Source organism: Panicum virgatum, chromosome 3K (genome assembly GCF_016808335.1).
Source record: "Panicum virgatum strain AP13 chromosome 3K, P.virgatum_v5, whole genome shotgun sequence".
NCBI lineage: Eukaryota > Viridiplantae > Streptophyta > Magnoliopsida > Poales > Poaceae > Panicum > Panicum virgatum.
The window spans coordinates 56,286,561-56,312,999 of NC_053138.1; the positions used below are offsets into that span (position 1 = coordinate 56,286,561).

Below are 26,439 nucleotides of genomic sequence, written 5' to 3' on the forward strand. Positions count from 1 at the left end.
ATGAGTCACCTGCTCGAGGGTAGATCCGCTACCCTCGAGCGAGGCAGAGATCGCCCACCTGCTCGAGGGTAGATCCGCTACCCTCGAGCGAGGCGGAGATCGCCCACCTGCTCGAGGGTAGATCCGCTACCCTCGAGCGAGGCGGAGATTGCTCACCTGCTCGAGGGTAGATCCGCTACCCTCGAGCGAGGCGGAGATCGCCCACCTGCTCGAGGGTAGATCCGCTACCCTCGAGCGAGGCGGAGATTGCCCAGCGGGCCTGAGGGACCCTCGAGCGAGGCGGAGATCGTTCCGCGGGTTCGAGGGGGATGCGAATGGGCCGCATGCTGGGCTTCTTTTGAGTCCTTCCCTTTCCTCTGAATGAGAAGCAGACCGTGGGCCTTCGTGGGCTTAGCCGTCTTGTCAGGTGCTTGTGTTTTTTAAAAGCGGTCTTAGTACACAATTAGGGTGTCCCTAATTGTGGTACCCGACAACCATAGCTACATGAAAAGAATATAAAACCCATGTTGGAAAGTAATGATCATAAAGACTAGTTGTATCCTTAATTAGGATCCCTCAAAATTCATATGCATGCATAAAAAAGTGTATTTATTGCGGTTATTAGGACAAAAGTATGATCAAGGAACACTTGTCTTTCTTCCAAAGAATAACCGCTCAGAGTCTTCAACTCTTCCTCTTTTGATCTTCAACGCTCTTGGTTGCTCTCCTTCTACCGTCACACGAGCGTCGAGCCCAAGCACAACAGCAAACAAACAACACAGTGAGAAACTAAGAATAGATACACCAAACAAAATGAAAGCTTAAAAGGAGCATACTAAAGGATAGTGTTCGTTGTTATGGTCATGCTAGAGCAAACAAAAGAACTATAACCTTCCTCTATTTTATTTGGGAAACAAATGTGAAGGACATTTAAAAGAAACTAGCAAGATGTACGTGCGACACGCATGTAATATACTATTGAACACAAATTCTATATTTATTTTATTATATTATTGAACCAAAGTTTCAAGTCGATGCCTAAGTTCACTTCAAGCTGATGAAACTACCATGCTTGCTTTTGAAATAGGATAAATAGAGCAAACACGTGGCAAGTATGTGTTTTCAAAGATATCTAGTAAACATTAATTTTATAAAAATCTTATAGCATACTTGGTATTCCGTTAAAATTAATATCCTATTTGGTGGCTGCGGATGTTTTTCGTTATTTTTCCCTTCTAACACTTGTTGCTCCAACACTCTATGAACCAAAAAGTTTATTACATGAAACACCTTCTGCGGTTATTGAGCTTGAAGTGCAATATTTCTGCATGTTTCTAAGGCTTACCTTATGCATGTTCTCTCCGAAGTTCTGTCCTCAAATTGAAATGCATAACCAACTTCATCCCCAATTGGAACACCAAGCTCCTGCGCTACTCTTCTGCGAGATAACAAACAAAAGTGCTCTCTTATTCACAAAATCAGCTACCTATATATTTTGTATTTAAAGGCAGTAAACAGCACTGTCGAAAAACTTTAACAGTAACATAGAATCCGATGCTGTTAAATTGACAGCAGCTAGCTGAGCAGCTAGGAAGAAACTCATTCAAAATTGAGAGCAGTTGGTCAAATAGGAACTACCACCTAACAACCTTCACGTAACAATTCCTTCTAGGGGCTTTGGCATTTCTTGCCCCTGTTTTATAGTGAAATTGTACGGTGATTTTGCCCCTATTTTTTAAACTTTGCGATTTTGTCCCTGCTTTTTGGAAACGAATGAAGCATTTGCCCCTATTCCGATTAAGACATTCTCTAACTCGTCATTTCTATGGGTCTATCCTCCCTCCCATCTCCCTCGACCCTGATAGGCATTCCTGGGGTACGATAGGCCTAATTTAGGTGAAAAACATTTTCAGTTGTTTTCAATCTTTATAGTATAGATACCCCGATTATGATTAACTCATATTGTAATTATATTTACAAAGATGAATTAGAACTTAGTCCAATTTTATTTATAAAAGCTCATGTACAAATTACTAATTAATTAAATAATTATTTTGGAAGAGACATGTGAGAGCATCTAAACACATATCGATTATGATTAAAAGCTCATGTACAAATTACTAATTAATTAATTAAGTATGATTTGTGTTGAATTGAACTATCAAATTATGATTAAAACATACTTAAATTGGTATTAGTCATATTATAATTAGTTAGGAGAAACTAAAGTAAAGACTTAATTAGATTTTAATAAGAAAAACTTGATAAGAGAACATTAATACAATTAAATCTATATTTAATTTTAAAAACACGACAATGATACAACAACACTTCTAAACTGTATCTTATCTTAGGGTTTTAAAAGACTAACGCAAAAAGGAACAGATCAAAACGGGTCTAAAACAGCGATGGTTCAATCAAGGACCTACTCGGGATTTAACTATAGACGCCTGCTGATTTTTGCAAGAGACAGAAGGGAATGAGTCAAAGGTTGGGGTTAGATCTGAAAAAGTCAGAATTAGGGCTGGACTGAAAAGATCTAAAACATCTAGGGGGATTTCTCACTACTAGAAAACAGACCAAAGATCCAGGCCAAAGGAACCACTTGTTGCTTGAACCGGTACTAATGTGAGACATCAGCACCGGCTGCATCAATAGCCGGTACTTTTGGCATGCGATGAGCGCTAGCAAGGCGCGCCATGGCACAAACCGGTACCAATGCACTGATAAAAGCACCGGTTAACTCCATCAGCCGGTACTAAATTGGCCATGCATCAATAGCACCGGGTGGTGGCACGACCCGGTGCTTATGGAGCAGGCATTAGCACCAGGTCATGCCATGACCCGGTGCCTGTGTTGATCCTGGACATAGTCACCGGTTGAAATGAGTACCCGGTTCCGATGACCGGCCCGATCTCCCTCGATATTTTAAGTCCTGACCACCCATCTCTTCTCTCCACTGCACAGACCCCCACTCTCTTATCCTCTCCACCGCTCAGCACCCATCTCTTCTATCTTCTCCCCATCTCTCCTCTCTCCCACGCCATGGAGGTCAGGCTGGTGGATCGAGCCCATGTGCCGGAAGCTCACTGCCAAGGTGGTCTGGGTCATGAGCAGCTTCATCGTCTGCATCGCCATGGCCATGGTCACCATCCTCAGCTCCTGTCGCTCGAGGTAAGCTATAGCGGCCGGCGGGGCTGAGCTCAAGCTCGGGACGGTGCTACTAGATGTGCTACTAGATTTGGCCGCACGAGATTGGCGCTCTTTTTCTCTCTCCCATGCTTGCACATACAAGAATCAAGACCGATGGTTGCATCTGTATAGTTTTCTTCCGTTGCTTTGTCTTGCTTGCTTGATGGGAATTGGACCTTTGATTCGTTTGTTGTTGAGGAGATGAACAGGTGGCGTGGTGCTCACCCTGCCCGACGGCAAGCTTGCGGGATGCAGGATGCACTTGGCGTATGCTCGGTCCCTGTTCGTGGATGGATCGGCGGCGGCTCCCTCTTGCGGATCCAGGCATGAAGCGGCTAGATCCGGCGAGGAGGCATCACGCTTAGTCGCTTGGACGCCAAGGAGGTGGCGGCAAGCAGCCGTACGGCGGGGAGCCACTGGCCGCACTGGACGGATGGGCCGCACGGCCAGAGCAAGCCATGGCCGTTCCCGTGCCTGCACCCGCCGAGCACCATGCAGTTCCCCTTCGAGGTAAGCTATATGCGAGCCTTTCTTGCTGATCTGCTGCTCCACATTTCGATTCAGAAGCTCACGCACTCTCTGGCATGCGCGTGGGAGCCGACCGCCGCCGCCGCAGGAGCCGGCCGCGGGAGCTGGCATGGGGCGCTCGGGCCGCCACCGCCGCCGTGGGGCGCGCGGGCCGCCACAGCTGCAGGAGCCGGCTGCCGTCGGGGGAGTGAGCGAGCTGACGCCGCCGCCGGAGCAGGACGGGAGCCGGCCGCGTGGGTGATTTTTTCTTTTTTTTTCTTATTTTTCAGAAACAGATATGTATATGGGATTGTATTGATTGGATGTATCTTGTGAACTATTCTTTGGATGATTTGTGAGACATATGATTATTTTGTATCGATGGATTTAATATCTGAACATTCTTTGGAGCATGAATCCTGTGAACGATTCTAGAGAAGATGCTAGAGAACGGCCGTAGCGATTCTGAGCCGGTTGTTATTACCAGCCGGTACCAATGGAAGTCTTAGGCACCGGGTTATTTACCCGGTGTTCTAGGTAGTCACATTGGTCTCGGTTACTTAGTACCGGTTGCAAAACCGGTACCTATGCTCATTTTCAACCAGTGTTGATGATGCTTTCTCTAGTAGTGTCTGCAGGAACCTCAAGACACTAACAAATCTACAAAAATTACAGATGCTTCCTGGGGCTAGATTGTAAGAACCCGAGAACAGCCCTCCCATGGCGATCGGCCGCACGGGAGAGCGCGCGGAGAGGGGAAAACGAAAGAGGAGTGGTAGGGTCGGTGTTCGACTTGATGGCTTACCGGCGCGGAGAGCTCACCATGGCGGCCAAGTTTGGCCGGAGAAGATGACGACGGCGGCGCTCCGTACCTTGGCGTGCTACTGGACGCGGCGGCGCTGGGCATCACGCGGCTCCAGCACGGGACGCGCGGAACCGAGCAGCTAGCCGAGGGCGCTCTCGGGGCAACGTCGCGGGGAGCATCAGGCGGCGCCGGGGATGGTGGAGAAGGGGTCGCAGGGCAAACATGGCGCTGCTGCTGCCCTTTGTAGGCGGCGGCGCCCGAGTCCCGGTCGCGGGCCAAAGTAGGTTCGGGCTTGGGCCCAACAGCAAAAATGGGTTGATGAACAAATTAAACGACCGAAACACCCCTAAAAAAATGACAGAAACACGGGTCGAGCAGGTTTTTTGTTTAGCCAGATGAGTTCTTTGACACGACGATCTCTTCCAATCCCGTTGGTTGGGTGAAGAAGAGGAGATGCATCTGGAGATTGGCCGGAGAGAAGGTGCAGGCCGCCGATCAGCAGCCGGTTGGTGGCGTTATCACTTATCAGCGACCTGAGTAGAGCAATTGCAGAGAATGACGCATACATGCATGGTAAATATAATGCAGCAGACATCCTAGTAGGGCACCTCTGGGGAGTGAGCATCTGGAACAAGTGAAGCAACAAGCCGTGCTCGATGTGAAGCCAAAGGTAACCTACCTGGGCCAACGTTTTAGATTGGTTTCTTTTTAGGTTCTTACAAACATCATAAAGCATTGCAATGCCAAATTAACTTAACTATGCTATTGACGACCAAAATTGACACTAAGCCGATCAGACTGGGCTAGAGCGATCAGATCGGTTCTGTCGAGCGGTCAGACCGGTTTGAGCCCTGTAGCCGGTATGGCAGAAGCCGACCGGTCTGACCGGTAGGCTTGGCCGGTCTGACCGGTCTATGAGGAGTCCGAATATAATTAGATTGTTTCATAGGTTTTCATCTATAAAAAGAATTTCTTGCGGGATAAGTCCACCCCACCCTATAAATATAAAGGGTCACGGCCAATTGAGTGTATCCAATCGATCAAATAATACAACTTTTATCTTTTATCTTTTCTCTTTGCCCTAACTTTTTTTCATCTACTACATGTTGTTCCTCCTTCGTCTCTACGTCGATTGAAGGCGTTCTAGGTGGCCTGCCTACCCTACAACAACCCTGCGTGTGCCTGCCCCGACGGGTCCTTCCCGGGCAACGTTTATTGGTTTCGTCGCCGGTCTGCTCGGCGACAACCGGTCTGAGCATCGGCGCTGTGTCGTGCCGTCGCTCGCTGCGCGTTCTAGCATTTTGGTGTGTTGGCCTAGTTCTACGTCAACACATGCGTCTGTGCTGCAGGTGCTCAGAGAGATAATGAGGCGGCCTCCTAGGCGACCAGCAGCCGTTGACCTGGAGAATGGGCGTGATTCTTCTCCTCATGATCAGCAAGACTGCTTGGAGCTGCGTGAGAACATCAAACTGAAGAAGGCCTTGATATCCTTTTGCTGGACGATACATAATACAAGGTCAGAGCCTAGAGATCGGTTGGATGAGATTGCTGATGAGGTCGTATGTGAGGCCAAAGAGCTCATCTCTAAAACAGGGACTAGGCAGAGAAAATGTACTTCTATCATGGATGGACTATCGAACCACAGTTATGGGTCAGCAGTACTGAAGTTAACGTCCTGCGCTTTGCCTTCCCCTGCCTCCACAATAGCATGCTCTGAACCGTCGTCGTTGGGAGGGAGTTCAGATACGGGGAATAATTTCATCTCACCCGTGTCAAGCACAAGGGATGAAGGGAATAATATCCTGTCCTCAAATTAGCCCCTAAAGATCCAAAAAGGGCCTAGGTGAATTATGAATGAAGTTGTTTAGTGATCTTGAGACAAAAAAAACATGTGCAAGTGTCCCGATACTACTACAAAATTCTATTTTGCGAGGCGCTTCAAAATTGTCTCGGATTCTATTTTGCGAGGCACTTCAAAATTGTCTCGGAGGCAGGCAAAATTGCCTCGGAGACGATTATTTTTTATTAACCGAGACGGTTTGTTAAAATCATCTCGCAAAATGGATTAACCGAGACGGTTAAGACTATAACAGAGGCGGACGTGTATAACTCGTCGGCCACCAAAAACCAGGCCTAGAAGTCCAGCCCACGTGATCCCACTAATACCTCTAATATATAAAAACAACATCAAACCCTAACTCACTCCAATCTCTCCCTCACCCCCCCCCCCCCGCAGCCTTCTTCTCTCCCCTCTCTCTCTCTTGCCTTCCTCCCAGGGCGCCCATGTCGGGGGCTGTGCTCGCGGGTGGCGGCAGCCATGGCCACGGCGTGGGGCGCGAGGAGGAGCGGCGGCCACGGCCACGGCCAAAGCTCCCACGCCAGGAATCGCGAGGAGGGGTCGCGCTCGCCATGGCGGCGGCGGCGCGGGCTCCGCCCCCTGGGCCGCGCTCGCCACAGCGTGGGGCGCCCCCCCCCCCCTCCAGCTGCGGCGGCGGGATCGGCGAGATCCGCCGGCGGCGGCGCGCAGGACCCTACAACGGCGGGATCCGGACCCGGCGGCAGCAGGCATGGCGGGCTCGGTGGGATCCGGACCCGGCGGCACCATCCCTCTCCCCGAGCGCCGCCGGCTTCCCTCCCCTCCCGCAGCGAGACGCTGCCGGATCCGCAGACGGATCCGGCCGCTGCCGGATCCGCCGTGGACGCGGCCGGATCCGGCGGGGCGGGGCCTCCTCGGCAGTGGCGGGCGATTGGGGCCCGGGCGGCGGCGGGCCCCGAGTGGCGCAGGCGAGCAGTGTGGCAGCGGCGGCGCTCCCGAACACCGCGGCGGCGAGCTGCCCCGTTCAGATGGGCCCGGCGGGCCTGTGATGGGCTCGGCGTGCTCGTCATGGGTTTTTCTTTTTATATATATATTTTTTAATTTGATTGTTAATCAAGCATTAACCGAGGAGGTTTGTTGCCCAGCTCCGAAAAGGCTTTTTGCAGTAGTGCGAAGAGAAGACAAGGCCTTTGACCTTGTTTTCGAACTGCAAGGTCTGATAAGTCCGAAAGAGGATTACTCTAGCCCTGCTAATGGGTTGGAACCCGCACCATACCCAACCCCATCCAAAATTAACATATTTAGATACCCAACCTCACCCAACCCAATTAGTTAATTTCTCAACTCTAACCAACCCGCCTCATTATAAACGGGTAACCCATAAAAACTCATGGGTTCTACTATACAGAGGAATTTAGTGGTTCTACACTTAATGTGGGAACCACATATATGTCTAGCCACACTACTTTGCACAGAGTATCTGTCAGTCATATTGATTCATCTCTAAAAATTTCAGTCAATTTCGATAAAATTTTATAGTGTGAACGCGAGATTTTAATTCTATGGTTCGGCTCTTGATGTTGAGCCCACGTGTAGTTCTAGCCACGCTGTTTTGCACAGAATAGCTGCCAGTCGTACTGAGTCATCTCCAATAAATTTCAGTCAAATTCGATAAAATTTTATAGTGTGAACGCGAGGTTTTAATTCCAGGATCCAGCTCTTCATGTGGGGCCCACAGGTAGTTCTAGCCACACTGCTTTGCACAAAATAACTGCCAGTCGTACTGAGTCATCTCCAACAAAATTCAATCAATTTCGATAAAATTTTCTGATATAAACACGTGATTTTAATTTCAGAGTCCAGCTCTCACGTGGGACCCACATTTATATATAGTTATACTATTTTGTAAAAAGTATTCATTTCAAACCACCCCTACCCACCTCAACCCGCATTTATATAGAACCCGCCCCGACCCACCCCATTAACTAATACAACCCATTTTAATTCATCCAAACACACTCCATTTCAAAACCCACCCCATAAAACTCATTTCAACCCAACCCATTAGCAGGCCTAGATTACTCCCCATCCTGAAGCTGCTATGTCGTAGAACATGAGGTCCTTGAAGACAGTTGAAACGGCGATGCGCTGGGAGACGTGCAGACGTGCCCCATGTTATAGGGCCCGGGGAGCAAGGAAAAATATGTAGAACACATGGATTCCAGCCAAAAATGTGTACAACACAATGCAAAAGAGCTGTCTCTGAAACATAAGCTATGCAGGGCACACGCACACGTTGCTCTGTCATGGATGAAGCAGGGAACCACATATATATTACGGCAATATTATTTCTTGCCTGACGGAAGCATAGAACAAAAATTAGTCATATGGTATCACATATTATTGACACAATAAAGGATTTTTCCATGTTAAATTTTAGCAATGCCAGCAGAACAAATCTCCTTTTGCGAATCACATCACAGAAAAGAAAGAAACAAAAAAAAAACCACACTTTCTTCTCGCTGCACTTTACCATCCACATAGCACACTGAATATGGGCGCTGCGTGCAGGTTATTACGCGTTGCCGGTGGTGATGTGCTGCACGACCTTGAGCGTGAGGGTTTGATAGCCCTTCTCGATGCTGTTTCCAAGCTCGGCGATTCGTTTGGCTTCCTGCCTCCGGAAGCTGCCGGCCCTCAGGGTCAGGGCCGAAGGGCCGCACTGAAGGGGCCTGTGCTGCGCGATGTTTTGGAGCGCGCCATTGAGGTCGTCCTGGAGCTCGGTGATCGTCTCTTGATTCCGCGTCGGCAGGGGCGGCTGCAGATGGGGCAGGAGGTAGATCACCTTCTGCGCGAGTTGGGCCACCCGCTGAACCTCCTCCTTGTTGTGGCTCCTCACAGCCTTCGCCTCCTCCACGAGTGCCTCCGCCAAGTCGGCAACTTTTTTCAGCACAGGGTCGTCGTTGTGGTTCTGGCCCCTGTTTCCTGACGACGTGCTCCCTGCGAACCCGCTGATCCAACATATATAAACGAATTAACATTTGCCTGCTCTTATAATTAATTTTGCAAGTTTGTTTAAAGAGCTCTTTTACAATAATTGTAAAGTACCAATGGATACTTTTAGGTACTTTTATCTTGAATTTTTTCTAGCCGTTGATCTATGGAAAATATTTATAAAAATTAAATTAAATTAGTATTTGGTTCCATTTTTTGGTATTTGGTCCTACATTTTGGAAGTACTAGGTACTTTATTCTAGTACTTCAAGGTACTTCCTATCTTCACTATCGTAGAATTTTATCAGATGGACGACTCCTATTTTTTCAATCATTATAAAAGTTCTCTTGTTTAAATGATCCGGGAAGGGGTGAGGGGTGTGGAGCAGATTACCATTGTCGCAGGTATGATCCCGCTCTTAGGTCCCTTGTTATCAAATCCAGCCGCTTCCTCTTCTCCGGTGGCATATTGTCACTTTGTGGCAATCCGCTCATATGTTTGAACACTTCATCCTTTTTGTTCTGAAACGTAAAAAAGAAAAATCACTCCACCATTCCAAATCCCACGACCCTAAAATCAACAAGTTCCGAGAGCATCTACGGCTGTTTGGTTCGGAGCCATAGCTTTTTACTCCTCCGACGAACCTAAATTATCGGTTGTTTTGATTTTTCTAGATATCCAATTTTGCTATGCACCTACACATAACATACATCTAGATGCATAATGGAAACTATATATGTATCTAGAAAAATCAAAACTATTAATAATTTGGGACGGACATAGTATTGTACAAATTGTCACATCTAATATTAGTAAGATTTCACCAGCTTATTAGACGTGTTCTAGCTGCAGTTGCGGGAAGATCACATCGTAGTAAATTGGATCCATTTGTCAATAGCTCATACAAGTGTGACAAGATTCTATTACCTTCATTACAGATTGCAGGTCGTTTTAACAAATCCAGATACATATCTAGATCTGGCTTTTATCTTGGTGCATAACAAAAATATGTATCTAGATTTGTCAAACGACTGATAGTTTAGAACGGAGGTGATCGAACCTGCGGTAGGCGCCTGCAGGCACCATCTTCGATTAGCGTGTCAAGCACCACCATGAAGATGCGGTCGTCGCGGTCGTTGGAAAGGAGAAGAAGCAGGGTATAATTGGCCAGGTGGAAGGCCTCCATGATGTGGCTGATCTGCTCATCCACGAAGGCGAACTCGCCCTTGTTCCTGAAAGCCTTGAGGAAGTCGAAGGCCTTCTTCCTGCGAAGGCAGGACGCCACGAGGGCCTCGGCGCGGCCGAGGACTTGGCGAAGGCATTCCAGTGTGTCCTTGGTCGCCAGCGGGTCCGGCGTCCATTGTGCTTCGTTCAGAGCGCGCAGGTGGGTCGTGATTATTTGCACGCGAGTCCGAAGGAGTTGGCACTTCTTCCTGTAGCGCAGAGCTTCACCCGTGTTTTCCACCACTCGAGAGGCCACGTTAAGCAGGATCCCCACCAACGGGATCCACTCCACCGGCATCTAATTGCACGCACATATGTTAATATTGTGCAATTATTACATGGACTAGTAGACATGCATATTGGGCAGGGTAAAATAGATATTTTGATCCCTCAACTTTATCTGAGGGTCAAATTCACCCCTCAACTTTCAAATCGAGCAATGTAGTCCCTCAACTTTTATTTTTTGATCAAATTAATTCTAGCGCAGATATTTATAATTCATAATAACATGTAATAAATGTGAAAAGTCTTTTTTTTTCCCTTGGCTTCTTCTATATGTCTCCTTCCTCTCCTCAATTTCCACTTTTTTGTGTTACCGTTCGCTCAAGTTTCTGCAACATTCTATATGGAGGCACATGTTGTATATATCATTATGGAGTGCCAGATCAGCATAAGGACAAGTTTGATCTAGAAATAAAAGTTGATGCACTATATTGACTGATTTGAAAATTAAGAGATGAACTTAATCCTCAGGCAAAGTTAAGCAACCAAAATGCCTTTTTTTTGCTTTCTTAAATATACGACACTTAATCTTTCTTCATCAAAATTACTTTAGATTTAACTTATAGATTTATCTATTTGTATGAACATTTGTAGAAATGATAGATAGTCAAATGAAGAAAAAAAATCTTCTTTGCTGGGGTCTTGGTTGTAAAAGGGGATGTACTGTGTTCCAATCTAATATATCTTCCCTTTCGCAAAAAAAAAGAAGAAAAAAATCGATGGTGCTATATACTTAAGAAACGGAAGCAGCAGTTACAATAAATCAGTCACTTACCAGGACCTTGTCAGAACGCAAACTGGAAAAGAGAGCGGAGGTAGGTTCCAGGGCCGTGCCGGCATAAATCGGGGCCCTGTGCGAAATTCTGAAGTGATGTCTACTAGACTAACCATTCTTATGTTTTTGGCTGCCAGAATCATATTTTCTAGATCGATTTGCAAAAAATATGGCTTCAATCGATCGTTTTCTAACATAAAAGATGAAAGAACAAAATTATAACTAATCCATTAAAGACTCAAAGGATACAAGTATATATGTATATCAATACAGTTAGGGAATTAAAAGAAATATATATTTACCTTCTCCTTAAGCCAGTCAATTGCGTGAAGAGTTGAAATTGCCAACCTGTCGTTGCTGAATTCTCCGCCTGCCCTGAGGCCGCCGGCCGGCTGCTGCACCGCGTCGCCGTCGCGAACTCGCGATCATGGCCTCGGCGGTGACACGGTGTTGCCTGCCCTGCCGTCTGGCATCTGCCTCGACAGCTCGGCCCTTGGTGTCGTGACTCGTGAAAAACAAGAACTGAAGATGAATCGACACAGGATTAGAGGAAGACGGCACGGCGACTAAACTGGCGGGCGGCGGGCGTCAGGACTCCTCAGTGTTGCGGGCCTTTTTGTTTTGTGCAGGGCAGGGCGTGGCATGCGTCCGTTTCACCATTTGCATTAGAGCCGGCCAAGTAGGAAGGATGCTGGGAGTTAATGGGCTGCTACAAATTCTGGGGCCCCAAAAAAAATGGGCGCACGGGCCGCACGCCCCCTGGGCACGGGCCTGGTAGGTTCGTAGCTCTCCCAAGTGCCACGCTGGTTTTGCTTGATTATATTATTAGTCTTGCTTGCTTCTGGCGAGTATACAGGCACGGCCAAGCGCGGCTATTTGTATAGGCTTTGCTGGCGAAGACTTCATTTGAGGTCCACCCTGAATTATTGTACAAGTGGATTTTTATTTTATTTTTTCTCCCAGAAGAAGAAGACTTCGTCAATTTGGGCGCAACGCCACGGGACCACTTACAGCGACAGGCAACCGTGTCGGCACTCGACTAGGAGACATGACCGACGATATCTGACAATGTCTTCGTTGGAAGAAACAACCTTGATGTAATCCAGTTTGGTATAACAATCTCAATGGAAATTGTTTTGAAAGACTTAGGGATGAAAATGTTCGGCAGAAGACACCATTAGTTTTATTTTTATAGTTTTTTCTAATAAAAAATGATATGATATTATCGGAAATGACTATGACGCCAATATTTTTGATAATATCATAAACAAATCTATTTATCCAAAAACATAAATCAAAACGTATCTAATGATATTTCAAAAACAATGAACAACGTCAAAATATAAAGCATAACACTAGTCATATAATTTTAAGTGACCTCCAGCATACACTCCAAAGTTCACCCTCCATAACTCTCCATTTGGCTATGCAGTATAAAAAGATTCCCCAGCCATATATTCCTTAAGACTTAAATGCACCACCAGCCATCCAATTTGTCTCGAGGTACCACTTAAGTCCACGAACTCACAAAATTAAAATTTGGCACCATAAACTTGTTAAGTTGTGTCACTTAGATCCATACCCTTTGAATATATGCAAAAGAGCCCTCCAAATATGTTATCTTCTTCTTTTCGATCCCGGTGGCCTCCCCCTTAAAAAATAATAGAGACCGACATCCTCGACGATCTTCTCAATAAATTTGATTAAATTTAGCGTACATTCACTTAGGATAAACTTAGAAGTACTTGTATTAGAATGAAGGGAGCGTGATATTAGTTTTGAGTTAGGACTTAGGAGTGAAGCTCAGCACCTTCATATTTTTTTCTTTAGGGAAATAGGAGGGGGCGCGCCCCTCTGCCGCCGGCGCCCAAGAGGAACCCCTTCCCGGCGGGATGTGTTTCATAGGATTTCTTTCGATTGCTGAATTATTTCGAATTTCAATTGCTGGTCTGCGAGCAGCATGTGTTTCATAGGATTTCTTTCAGCTACAACTTATCTCCTGTGAAGTCAATAGTATAGTACAACTTAATCTACTTGCGATCCCACAGCATGACGTGCACAACCAATTTGGCGAAGAAGGGTGTCTTCAAAGCTCAATCTTGCTGGCCAGGTACCAGGAGTGCATGGCCAGGCTGCCGAAGGACATGATGTTGGCCAGCGACGAGAGCCCGTGGATCATACCAAACTTCTTGTTCATCGCGGCGAGGGTAGGGTTGGATTTAACCACCTGCTGGTTCTTGGACCACCCGACCTCCTCGCCGATGCTCAGGTCCCGCTCGATCTTGTGCCTCTTCTTCATCATCTGCAATGAGCAATCAACAATGTCAAGTAGGCCCACAACAGAGGATGTAGGTGCAGAAAAGGGTATGTCATAATTAGTCTGAAACTTGTTCCTGATTTTCTCTCATTTTAGTTCGATAGTGCAAAACTAGAAGCATTGTTCAATCAACATCCCCTATAAACAGACAGACATTGCATTAAAAAAAGCCTTTAGGATATGTTGGAACGTGAATGGATTTTGGCACAAATTGATTATTAAAAAACATGGAATTAAAAAAATGTCTGGTACAGGGCACCCAGAGCTTGCTAAATGCATTTGCCTTACACAGGGTTCACACAACATCCCTAAAATAACCATCATCCCAACATGGGATGAATATTTGGGGAAACCTTTCCATAAAGACATTACCATAATACAATCGACAAAAGAAACATGGGGTTTGGCCACATAAAACATAGGATAAGAAGAAATTCGTCTGGTACAGGGCACCCTCTGCTTGTACACTACACAGATAAATAACCAATTACAACAACAACAACAACAACAACAACAACATAGACTTTTTTCCCAAGCAAGTTGGGGTAGGCTAGAGATGAAACCCGAAAGAAATAAATTCAAGGTTCAGGCACATTGATAGCTAATCTCCAAGCGCTCCTATCCAAAGCTATCTCTTTAGAGATATTCCAATCCTTAAGGTCTCTTTTAACCAACTCATCCCACGTCAGTTTAGGTCTACCTCTACCCCTCTTTACATTATTGACCCGCTCAAGAACCCCATTACGCACCGGCGCCTCAGGAGGCCTTCGTTGGACATGTCCAAACCATCTCAGCTGATGCTGAGCAAGTTTCTCCTCAATTGGTGCCACCCCGACCCTATCCCGAATAACTTCGTTCCGGACTCTATCCCTCCTTGTGTGCCCGCAAAACCACCGCAACATCCGCATCTCTGCTACACTCAGTTGCTGCACATGTCGCCTTTTTGTAGGCCAACATTCAGCACCGTATAACATCGCCGGACGAATTGCTGTCCTATAGAATTATGATCCAAAAAAATGATAGGTGAAGTAACTGCATTATTATTATTTTATCTTATGCCAACTAACATTCACTCTATTGATCGTGTGACACAATGCATTGTCATTTTGTCATCTAACACTATTCTGAATTCTAGTTTGAACCGCAAAATGATCAATGAAAATTTAACTGCTTCTTCCATCACAATAGTAAGGACTACAGACTTGTATAGAATGTTTTTGATACATTGGCACCTTAACTTAAGCTTTAGAGAGTAGTGATAAAATCCAATGCCAAACCCATCTAGAAAGATTAATCATATGCTCCCTCAGTAGGACCAATCATATGCATCAGAAAAATAGACATTGTTGAATGAACTGAAAATGAATTAATCGTATGCTCCCTCAATAGGAAATATTGGATTAGCCACAGGGAAACTTTCCATAAGGCACAAACTATACTGCTGATGAGGAAAGAAATATGAGCAAGATTAGCCAAACATTGATTGTAAGAAAGCGCATAAATATCACAAAACTATAATTATTCTGAGCAAAATGTCATAAAAGCACACATTTTATTATCTTTCACAAAGCCACACTTCTTTTGGGTTAGGTTTTGTTGTATTAATTTTGCAGAACTACACTTCTTTGCAACAAATTTTAATAAAACTACACTTTGAGCACCATGCTCCACATGACATACTCACACTGTCCATAATATGCCATGTGAGCCTGGGCTGTTGAACCTAAAGAACACAATAAAAGAAGCTTCCCTGGTACCCTGTGCCTGCAAACTACACATTCGCAAAAAAGGATTCGAACACCCCAATCAATTGCAAGAAATGATGAGTAAGACATTCCAGTGTCAATCTCAGTCATAGAACACTAGCTTGAATTCCAGCTTCAATAACGAAGTATTCAGTAAACAGAATTTTTTGTCATCGCAGCATTACAGAGTACCAACTGCTTAACACCTTAATTAATGCTTTGAATAGTGGTGATGAAACTTGACATGGAACCATCTGTGCAATCATAAGTTGACAATACAGAACCACAACCATTGCTTTAGCATACCATTAAAGCTATTCAACAACATTATGGGCACAATCATTTGAGAACAGTGGTTTACCATAGCAACAACCACCATGTCCACAAAGTCATATTTGCATCAAAGAAAATATGCTTTAGAGCACCAACCAACACAAAATGATTCCATGTATTTTGCATGAATTTTTTTTTTTTGCCTATAACTCCTGTTTAGTTTAAAAAACTAAGAAAAACAGCGAAATCAATAATCTGAAGTTCAATTTGCTCATTGGACGTTACACCATATGGCTGCAAACCAAACCAAGATTCTGAAACTTGGCTTTATAGTAGAGTAACATGAAACATTAATCTTTTAAGACTCGTGAAGTCCAGAAACAAAGAGAACCCAATGCCTGGTATTACTACCTTCCAGCAACTGCCTAAGGTTGTTAGCTCAGTCGGTCTGGGCGCAACCGGCGGCACCCGCAGGTGGGGGGTTCGAACCCCCACCGGGGCGGATCCCCCCCCCCCTGCGGAAAAAAAAACCCCTCGCTGTGCTCTTGATGGCTTGGGCTGTGTAGTCAGCCTGGACCCGGCCCGGTGGGTAACGGTCCCAAGAACGTGGCGCCAGACCCAGTGGCTTGAGTGGTCAGCTTGGTCCCGGCCCGTTGGGTAACGGTCCCAGGAACGTGGCACCAGACCCAAGATCAAGAGCCGGGGTTCGGGGGGTTTCTCGGCCGGGGTCAACTTGGCCTCTTCTTAATATAATGCCACGGGGGCGGTCTTTACCCCGCCCGGTCGAGTTTTTTTTTACCTTCCAGCAACTAGTTTGCTAGTATTAGCTTAAATGAAAGCTATCAGACTAACGTGAGTATGAGAACTACACAAAATTATTATTAGTTCATTGACAATATAGATTTTGCACTCAATTTTCAATTATAAAACAGCACCAATTATTTTTACTATCTAATAAACTGTATAACAGATAAAGTACTACTCAATTTCCTTTGAGTTAAGATTAGTTAATAGTGATGAATAACTTATTATTAATTTGTGTACACTCCTGCAATTGGGAAAACCCAGCAATCACAAATCCTAAATTCTTGTAGCATCTGTTCTCTTTGTAGCATGCTAACTTATACCAAGTAAACAGCATCCACTCAGTGTGTCGTGTGAGATGTTGTGATGTCGAGTTCTGTCATTTAATGTTTGGCTTGGACTCTAGAATAAATCATGAACTAAACTTATTAGTTACATGAAGAACCTATAATGGTAAATTGGTAATCTTCATCATAATACCATAATAAACAATTAGACTTAAAACATGTTTCTCCTATTTCGACACCCATAGCCTAGGCTTCTCAGAATAGTGAAAAAATATTAATGTCATGCCATATATGGACTTATAACTGCATAGTGTAGAACCAGCACTGCACACTTGGCATTTAATGATGAAAACTATTGAACCACAACAATTGAGAAAGCACTTTAACAACTGTGTATCGTAGCAACAACTAACAACAACAACAACAACAACAACATAGCCTTTTTTCCCAAGCAAGTTGGGGTAGGCTAGAGATGAAACCCGAAAGAAATAAGTTCAAGGTTCAGGCACATTGATAGCTAGTCTCCAAGCGCTTCTATCCAAAGCTATCTCTTTAGAGATATTCCAATCCTTAAGGTCACTTTTAACCAACTCCTCCCACGTCAGTTTAGGTCTACCTCTACCCCTCTTTACATTATCGACCCGCTCAAGAACCCCATTACGCACCGGCGCCTCATGAGGCCTTCGCTGGACATGTCCAAACCATCTCAGCCGATGCTGAGTAAGTTTCTCCTCAATTGGTGCCACCCCGACCCTATCCCGAATAACTTCGTTCCGGACTCTATCTCTCCTTGTGTGCCCGCAAAACCACCGCAACATCCGCATCTCTGCTACACTCAGTTGCTGCACATGTCGCCTTTTTGTAGGCCAACATTCAGCACCGTATAACATCGCCGGACGAATTGCTGTCCTATAGAATTTGCCTTTTAGCTTTTGTGGCACCCTCTTGTCACAAAGGATGCCAGAAGCTTGCCGCCATTTCAACCAGCCAGCTGAAATTCTATGCCTAACATCTTCATCAATGTCGCCATCCTTTTGTAGCACCGATCCTAAATACCGAAAAGTATCCTTCTGGACCACCACTTGCCCATCTAGACTAACGTCTCCCCCCTCATGCCTAGTCGCGCTGAAATCGCACATCATGTACTCGGTCTTGGTCCTACTAAGTCTGAATCCTTTCGACTCTAACGTGCGTCTCCACAGCTCTAACTTCCTATTAACCCCTGCCCTACTCTCGTCAACTAACACCACATCATCAGCAAAGAGCATACACCAAGGGATCTCACCTTGTATATCCCTTGTGACCTCATCCATCACTAAAGCAAATAAATAAGGACTCAATGCTGACCCCTGGTGTAGGCCTATGTTAATAGGAAAGTCAGTGGTGTTGCCATCACATGTTCGGACAAACGTCGTCGCATCCTTGTACATATCCTTAATGAGGGTAATGTACTTAGTTGGGACTTTGTGCTTCTCCAAAGCCCACCACATGACATTTCTCGGTACCTTGTCATATGCCTTCTCAAGGTCAATGAAGACCATGTGCAAATCCTTCTTCTGCTCCCTATATCTCTCCATCAATTGTCGTATTAAGAAAATCGCCTCCATGGTTGACCTTCCAGGCATGAACCCAAATTGATTTTGGGTCACACTTGTCACTCTTCTTAGGCGATGCTCGATAACCCTCTCCCAAATCTTCATCGTATGGCTCATCAGCTTAATTCCACGGTAGTTAGTACAACTTTGAACATCGCCCTTGTTTTTGAAGATAGGTACTAATATACTTCTCCTCCATTCTTCAGGCATCTTGTTTGACCGAAAAATGAGATTAAAAAGCTTAGTTAACCATACTATTGCTCTATCTCCTAGGCATCTCCACACCTCAATGGGAATACCATCAGGGCCCATCGCTTTACCTCTCTTCATCCTCTTCAAAGCCTCCCCGATCTCTGCCTCCTGAATTCTCCTCACAAAACGTCTGTTGGTATCGTCAAAAGAGTCATCTAACTCAAGGGTAGGGCTCTCACTCTCTCCATTAAACAACTTGTCGAAGTACTCTCTCCATCTATCCATGATCTCCTCATCCTTCACTAGCAGTCGATCTGTCCCATCCTTAATGCATTTGATTTGGTTGATGTCCCTTGTCTTCCGCTCGCGGATCCTAGCCATCCTATAAATGTCCTTCTCCCCTTCTTTCGTGCCTAACCGCTGATACAGGTCATCATACGCCTTACCCTTTGCTACACTCACAGCTCGCTTTGCAACTCTCTTCGCTAATTTATAGCCCTCGATGTTGGCTGCACTCTTGTCAAGATGGAGGCGCTTGAAACACTCCTTCTTCTCCTTAATAGCCCTTTGCACCTCGTCGTTCCACCACCAGGTGTCTTTCCCCTCCTGTTTGCCTCCCCTACTCACGCCAAACACCTCTGAGGCCACCTTCCGAACACATGTTGCCATCTTTAGCCACATGTCATCTGCGTCTTCTACTTCTTCCCAAGGCCCCTCACCTAGCATCCTTTCCTTAAACGCTTGTGCCGCTTCCCCTCTAAGCTTCCACCACTTTGTTCTCGCAATCTTGGCACATTTGTCCCGGTGGACACGTACCCGAAGACGAAAATCCGCCACCACAAGCTTGTGTTGAGGGACAACACACTCCCCAGGTATCACCTTACAATCTAAGCAATCACGTCTATCCTCCCTCCTAGTAAGGATAAAGTCGATCTGGCTCGAGTGTTGTCCACTACGAAACGTCACAAGATGGGATTCCCTCTTCTTAAACACGGTATTCGCTATCAACAAGTCGTAGGCTAACGCGAAGTTCAACACATCCTCCCCCTCTTGACTCCTGCTACCATACCCAAAACCCCCATGCACTCGCTCGAACCCTATATTAGTCGCACCCACATTGCCGTTGAGATCTCCTATGAAGAGTTTCTCGCTAGTAGGCACGGTACTAACCATGCTATCTAGATCTTCCCAGAACTGCATCTTGGTGCTCTCACTAAGGCCTACCTGAGGGGCATAGGCACTGATCACATTCAAAACCGAATCTCCAACTACCAACCGGATTAGGATAATCCTGTCGCCTTGCCTTCTAACCTCTACGACTCTATCCTTAAGGCTCCTATCAATCAAGATGCCTACACCATTCCTACCCGGAGTTGCTCCCGTGTACCAAAGCTTGAAGCCAGTATCCTCAACCTCCTTCGCCTTCTGGCCCTTCCATTTAGTCTCCTGAACGCATAGAATATTTACACGCCTCCTAATTGCTACATCAACTAGCTCTCGCAACTTACCCGTTAGGGACCCTACGTTCCAGCTACCTATACGAATCCTAGCAACAACTAACAATTACCATATTATACAAGGCATATTTGTCAAAAGAATTAGTTTTTTAGACTGCACATGATGCCATATGATTAGACAAGATACATTTGAGTGAAAAAAATAGCTTTGGGATGCACTAACGAGCACTAGATTACAGCTCCTATTTTACTGAAGAGGTTATGCTCAAATAAATGCAATAACATAAAGGCTGCTCTTTTCATTAGGCTTTAGGCATCACGTAACATGTCAGCCCATCGAAATAGCTTTCTAGTAGCACAGCACAAGTCAGCTGACAACCCGATAGTATGACTTAACTGCTACTGATGAGCAACATATTCACAAGTAAAATGCAAACTTCTTCGGTCATATGAACTCTACAAACCATACTTCCACTATCACCATCACAAATCCTAGATTCTCATAGCATTCAGAAATAAGTGCCTTTTTAATTCGTCCTCTTAAAAAAAAAAGGAGGAGGAGGAAAGCGCTCACCTCGATGGTCATTGGGGTGAACACGAGCAAGTTGGAGAGGTTGCAGCCGAGCGCGGAAAGGAGGAATCCAAGCTGGTAGCGCTCCACTGTGGACGCCGTCTTCCACGGGTGGAGGTACGCGAAGGCGGCGACGGAGATGGCGGCGCAGGCGGAGATGAGCGTGAAGTATGCCGGGAACATCTTGCTCTGCAGGTTACCGAAGATGTGCCTCGGCAGGTTCCTACAAAGACCAAAGATTCAACACCACCACAACACACAACACCGCTCCAGTTCAATCAATCGATCGATTCTTGAACATCTTCCCCCTCACGATTACCAGTTCCTAAAATTGGGGGCAAGAAGAGGAAGGAGGAAGAAAGGTGGGATTTTTATCCTCTTACGGACGGGAAGCTTACTTGAACATGATGATGCCGCCGATGAAGGTGGCCCAGAGGGCGGCGCCCCAGGAGGTGGCGAAGGAGAGGAGGTGGGCTAGCTTGGCGGCGGTAAGGGCCCCGGCGCCGGAGGGGGAGCCGAGGATGGCCACGGGGACGAAAAGGACACCCGCGGCGAAGAAGCACACCGCCGCCAGGAACCGCGTCGCCCACCCCATCGCCTCGACGCCGGTCGCCGCTGTAGGGAGGGGAGGGAGGATTTGGGAGCGGGTAGTTGGGGAATTGCGCAGCAGAGGAGATTGAAGAAAAATTTATCGTAGTTGGGATTGGGAGAGGAAGGGCTTGGTATGGTGGTAGATGGACTCAATGCTACTCGCACCTGTACAGAGGTTGTTGGTTTTTACAGTCTTTTCGATACAATTTTGACCATATTTATTTAACTAAAATAATACCTGAAAATATATTATGGGATTGCAAAATTCTTTCTCAATAAGCATTTTGTATATTTTAAAATCAAGTATTTCTCGAAAGCTATGGATGGTTAATGTTTCAAAGACTTACCGGATATGATCAAAGCGTCAAAGTGTTTCTATCTTAGAGATACTTCAAAAATAATAATTTGTATAAAGGAATGTCCATCGGTAGTCTATAGCCCAGCTCATGATCCTTTTTTTTTTCACCACCCAAGTTCGCTTTACAGAAAAAAAAATGAACGCTTGTTGGCAGCCCAGATGTGTAGCCTTGACGTGGTAAATCATACCTCACGAGTGGCATGTGCACAAAAGGGTTATACACAATTTCTTAACCTTTATAAAAAAGAGAATTTATACTAATGTGTTAAAAACAACTAGTAAGATAATCATCCAAGTTGCGCATGCTCGAGAAGTGGAGATAAATATATATATTGCCATTACTGGCTTAACATCTATAATAACTAGGTGATACCCTGCGCGTTGCTACAGGATTTCTTAAATTTAACATGAAATTTGAAAGTAGAAAAATTAAGATGATTGCATGGCAACATTCACAAAAAATTCGATGGAAAACATAAATAGATGGCTCTAGTGGACATTGATGTGGTATTTGATATAATAGGTTCCTATATGATGCGGATAACTTGCATGTTAAGAAAAATAGAGTTAACGACTTTAGTAGATGTCATCTATATAGGCTATATAGTTGATATGAATTTCACTTGCATGCTATTTTTTATCAAGATCTGGTAGAAATCGATAAACTAACATCAATAGAATATTTAATCACATTATAAAAGAATAGGTGCTCAAACAAATAGAGTATGTATATGAGTCTTTACATTAATAAATTAAAGATTAAAAGTATTGCAAAAATAGAGTATGTATATGACTTTACGTTAATAGATTAAAGATTAAAAGTATTGCACATAGTAGAGATCATATGGACATTTTCTTGTTTATTGAATCTCGTAAAAATCAATAAGCAAAAAGAAGAAACACCAATAAAATATTCTTTAATCATATTATAAAAGAATAGGTGCTCAAAGAAATAGAGTATGTATATGAGTCTTTACGTTAATAGATTAAAGATTAAAAGTATTGCAAAAATAGAGTATGTATATGACTTTACGTTAATAGATTAAAAATTAAAAGTATTGCACATAATAGAGATCATATGAACATTTTCTTGTTTATTGAATCTTGTAAAAATCGATCAGCAAAATGAAGAAACACCAATAGAATATTCGATCACATTATAGAAGAATAGGTGATAAAAATTAGCGTATATATATGATTTTACTTTAGTTAATTAAAGATTAAAAGTATTGCATATTGTAGAGATGACATGAATATTTTTTGTAATTAATAAGGTAGTTGAAAGTTAGTGGGACACTTAATGGAGAATGATGTGGACACCTTGCATGAAAAGAGAATTAATTAGTGTGTGCTATCTATATAGGATATATAGATAAAGTGTCAATGAATTTCACACAGTATGCTGATCTACAATTTCTCTTAACTGCATGGTCATTTGAAATGATCGAATTCATATAAACATTGGTCCGCTCCCATGCCTTACTATTATTTGTTTTTTGAAATTATGCCTTACTATTATTATTTGACACATGCGGCTTCCAATTCACTTCTTAATGCCACGGCTCCACTGCACGTGGTCTGCAAATTGTGCCTTGCTCGGTTGCTACGCGACTTGCTTAATGCCATGACCACGTGAATATGACCGGAGCCAGAAATCAACCCAAGGAGGGGCCAGTTTCCACAACACCTGTACATATGGCAGCTGTTAAGTGGCGGACGAGTGGAGGCTAACAACGCGCACACGGCACACGTTATATATAGGAAGTGGCAGTCATTCAGTCAACTAGAACATTCAGCGCGCTTTGCGCGCCCTATATCATGATCCTAATATTAGATATAAAAAATATCTATAGCAAAATAATAGCATATTCTGAGAATATAGCAAGTGTTTAGCTGCAGGTGTTTGTTTTTTCCAAGTTGACTACTGCACCATGTACAAATTAATTAGCTGCAGGTGTTTGTTTTTTTTTCAAGTCGACTAAATACATCAAGGACAAGTCTAATAACATATTACATATGTTTTACTTCTTATTGCGTATAAGAAAAAATTGGTAACTCAACATTCTGTACAATGCTCAAATATATGTTATCTAACCTGTTGGACATAAGCATAAGTATGTACGATTTCCTTTTAAGAATAGCGAACGCCCATTATCAAGTAGTAGCTAACTTGAACAAGATGGGGGGGGGGGGTGTCACGAGTGCACCACAGACTGAACGCAGTTCAGTTGATAAAGTTTCTTGTGGTGGAACCTGTCAGTTCAAATTTAAATTTTAAAATTTAACATAGGTGCTCATATTTTTTTGGATTATTCTAGAATTTAACTGGCGCGATGAGTTTATCAATTTTGAGGATATGCCAACTCAGTCTTTCGTAGGTGCTCATAGAGATAGAATTGCACACGTATATCTATATGAGTGAGTGTACGCGTGTGTATAAATATTTGTGTCATTTTGAAAAAAATACACTTGTTGCACTAGTAGAGAAAATTTCCTATATGACCTTAGCTCTTTCTTTTTTGGCATTTTTTTTTCAAAACTTCCCTCTATATGACCCCTTAACTTCATTTTCACCTTAATCTAGCCCTTCTGTTAATTTTAAGTGTTAATGGTATTAACAGCCACGTGAAAAAGACCATTTTACCCCTATTTGCATTTCCATGATCAAATATTGCTGCTATGATGGAAGTGTATATAAATATTTGTGTTATTTTGGAAAGACCATTTTACCCATCTACATGAGCATAGCATTTACGTGATTTTGTGTGTGTGTATAAACATTTGTGTTATTTTAGAAAAAAAAATTATACACCAGCTCCATGCAGCAGCAGACCATTTCGGTGTGTGTGATTGTAGTATGTATGCCTAGTCCACTATATCTAGCAGCATGCAATCCTTGCATGTATGTTCCTTTTTTTTATAAGGAATGTTATTTTGAAAAAAAAATTACACCAGTTTCACGCAGCAGACTATTTCGGTGCGTGGGATAGTAGTGTGCACCCCTCTGTATCTAGCATCATGTAGTCTCTGCATGTGTGTTCGTGCCGTTTCTATTTCTTTATATAAAAACATGCAGCTTATATTGCCTATTGGTTGTAGGCGTGCAGCTTTTCCTATTGCACTGCTGGGAGCCACGGAGCTCTCGCTGGAGCTCCACGCGTTCCGTGAAGCCCGGAGAGAGCTCGGAAGGGCAGTATCTTTTAATCAACCCGATATGTGTAGAATCGCATTGACAAAAATGGAGAGAGATATAGCAAACTGTATCTATGAGCTCGAATGTTGATGCAGAAAAGCAAAGAGTACAGTAGTAGAAATATATTTTAGTTAAAAAAACATTCCAACCTCTCGCAGCAGTAGAAATGTAGATTGAGTAGATTGTTGCCCTTGTTGTGCCCATGCAACGAGACTTATGTGGTCATGCATGCGTAGGCTTGCAGGAGTTAAACAGGCATGGCATGAGCCTGACTAGCTAGCTATTACAACTCTATATTTTTATAACTCAGGTATCCGTAATCCCATACATATGCCTAAAAATTTGTATACATCCGCCAGTGAATATAACTCTTTATTATTTTTGTTTCACTTATCAGTTTATCAATTTCCAAGATTGCACATGTATCTTTCATTTTTTGTTTATTTGTCAATAAATAATTTATTAATTAATATAAATTTTAAAGTTTAAAATTTAAAATAAATATTTCAACATAAACAATTACAATAAAATAGATTAATATTAAAAATAATTTCATTGATAAATAAATCACTAAATTATTTGGAAATTAATAAGACTAACCAATTTAAAGTAATTAACTTACTCTCTATGTTACATTAGTGATGTTGAAATGAATATCATTAGTCACTAACCATATAAATAACTTTTATAAAATTTTAATGGATCACCAGTAGAGATAGTATTGGATACACAATATTTTTTCAAATATGAATTTAGATTCAGATATGAATACGAATATCCATATATTGACATATTAACATTTTAACACATAGATCATTCAGATTTTCTGATTTCCATATACATCCTTACCTAAAAGATCCTGTCCATACCTTAAAAGATCCTAGGAGTAACCATTGAACTCAATGCCTGATTTCCATATATGGACTTTCTAGTTTGTTACCAAAGGTACTTGCTCGTTGAAGTGTTTTTGCATGACACAAGAGTTCCTAACTAATCCTTAAAAAAAGAGTTTCTCATTTTTTGAATCACCATTTCTGTATATTGATGATAATCATATATATATATATATGGTTTATGCAAATCTTATTTTATTGGAAATTGAATAATATGTGGTGGCTCGACCAACGCCCGCGCAATTCCTTGAAGCATGAGGTTGTATACGCGCCCCATACTTCTGACTCGTATCCATACTTTCTTCTGTGTGTTTTTTTTTCTGGTAAAGTTGCTAGCAGCGAGCTGAGGCAAATTGTCATCTAACTTTTATTATTTCTTTTATTACAAATTATAAATCATCTTATTTTTAGATATATAATTATTATGCACATAAATGTAATAAAAGTTAAAATATTTTTTATAATTTAAAATGGAGGAATACTACAACGATAGATGGATGGCATGTACAATTATTGCACCATATGCAAAAATAATATTTTGCAAATAATCCACTGGGAGTATTATATATATTATTTAGTGTCTTGATG

The 26,439-nt window shown here is 43.5% G+C and overlaps 2 protein-coding genes and 3 long non-coding RNA genes across 5 annotated transcripts; 1 reads left to right on the plus strand and 4 right to left on the minus strand.

Annotated features, from left to right (window-relative positions):
• Positions 1–511: 511 nt before the first annotated feature.
• LOC120699771 lies at positions 512–4,678 on the minus strand. The gene is made up of 3 exons (XR_005685587.1): positions 4,484–4,678; positions 1,325–1,417; positions 512–709 (listed from the first exon to the last, which is right to left on the minus strand). It is a non-coding gene; the product is annotated as an uncharacterized LOC120699771 (long non-coding RNA).
• LOC120699770 lies at positions 2,914–4,091 on the plus strand. Its single transcript, XR_005685586.1, has 2 exons — positions 2,914–3,153; positions 3,381–4,091. It is a non-coding gene; the product is annotated as an uncharacterized LOC120699770 (long non-coding RNA).
• A 4,000-nt stretch (positions 4,679–8,678) lies between the features above and the next one.
• LOC120699772 lies at positions 8,679–12,441 on the minus strand. Its single transcript, XM_039983846.1, has 5 exons — positions 12,358–12,441; positions 11,576–11,623; positions 10,355–10,816; positions 9,688–9,815; positions 8,679–9,310 (listed from the first exon to the last, which is right to left on the minus strand). The coding sequence occupies exons 3-5, from the start codon at positions 10,814–10,816 to the stop codon at positions 8,875–8,877; spliced, it is 1,026 nt and encodes a 341-aa protein (XP_039839780.1). The 5' UTR covers positions 11,576–11,623; positions 12,358–12,441; the 3' UTR covers positions 8,679–8,874.
• A 1,029-nt stretch (positions 12,442–13,470) lies between these two features.
• LOC120699773 (transmembrane protein 205-like) lies at positions 13,471–21,572 on the minus strand. The gene is made up of 3 exons (XM_039983847.1): positions 21,215–21,572; positions 20,820–21,039; positions 13,471–13,877 (listed from the first exon to the last, which is right to left on the minus strand). The coding sequence occupies exons 1-3, from the start codon at positions 21,409–21,411 to the stop codon at positions 13,662–13,664; spliced, it is 633 nt and encodes a 210-aa protein (XP_039839781.1). The 5' UTR covers positions 21,412–21,572; the 3' UTR covers positions 13,471–13,661.
• On the minus strand, positions 15,426–17,409 carry LOC120699774. The gene is made up of 2 exons (XR_005685588.1): positions 16,710–17,409; positions 15,426–16,321 (listed from the first exon to the last, which is right to left on the minus strand). It is a non-coding gene; the product is annotated as an uncharacterized LOC120699774 (long non-coding RNA).
• Positions 21,573–26,439: the final 4,867 nt, after the last annotated feature.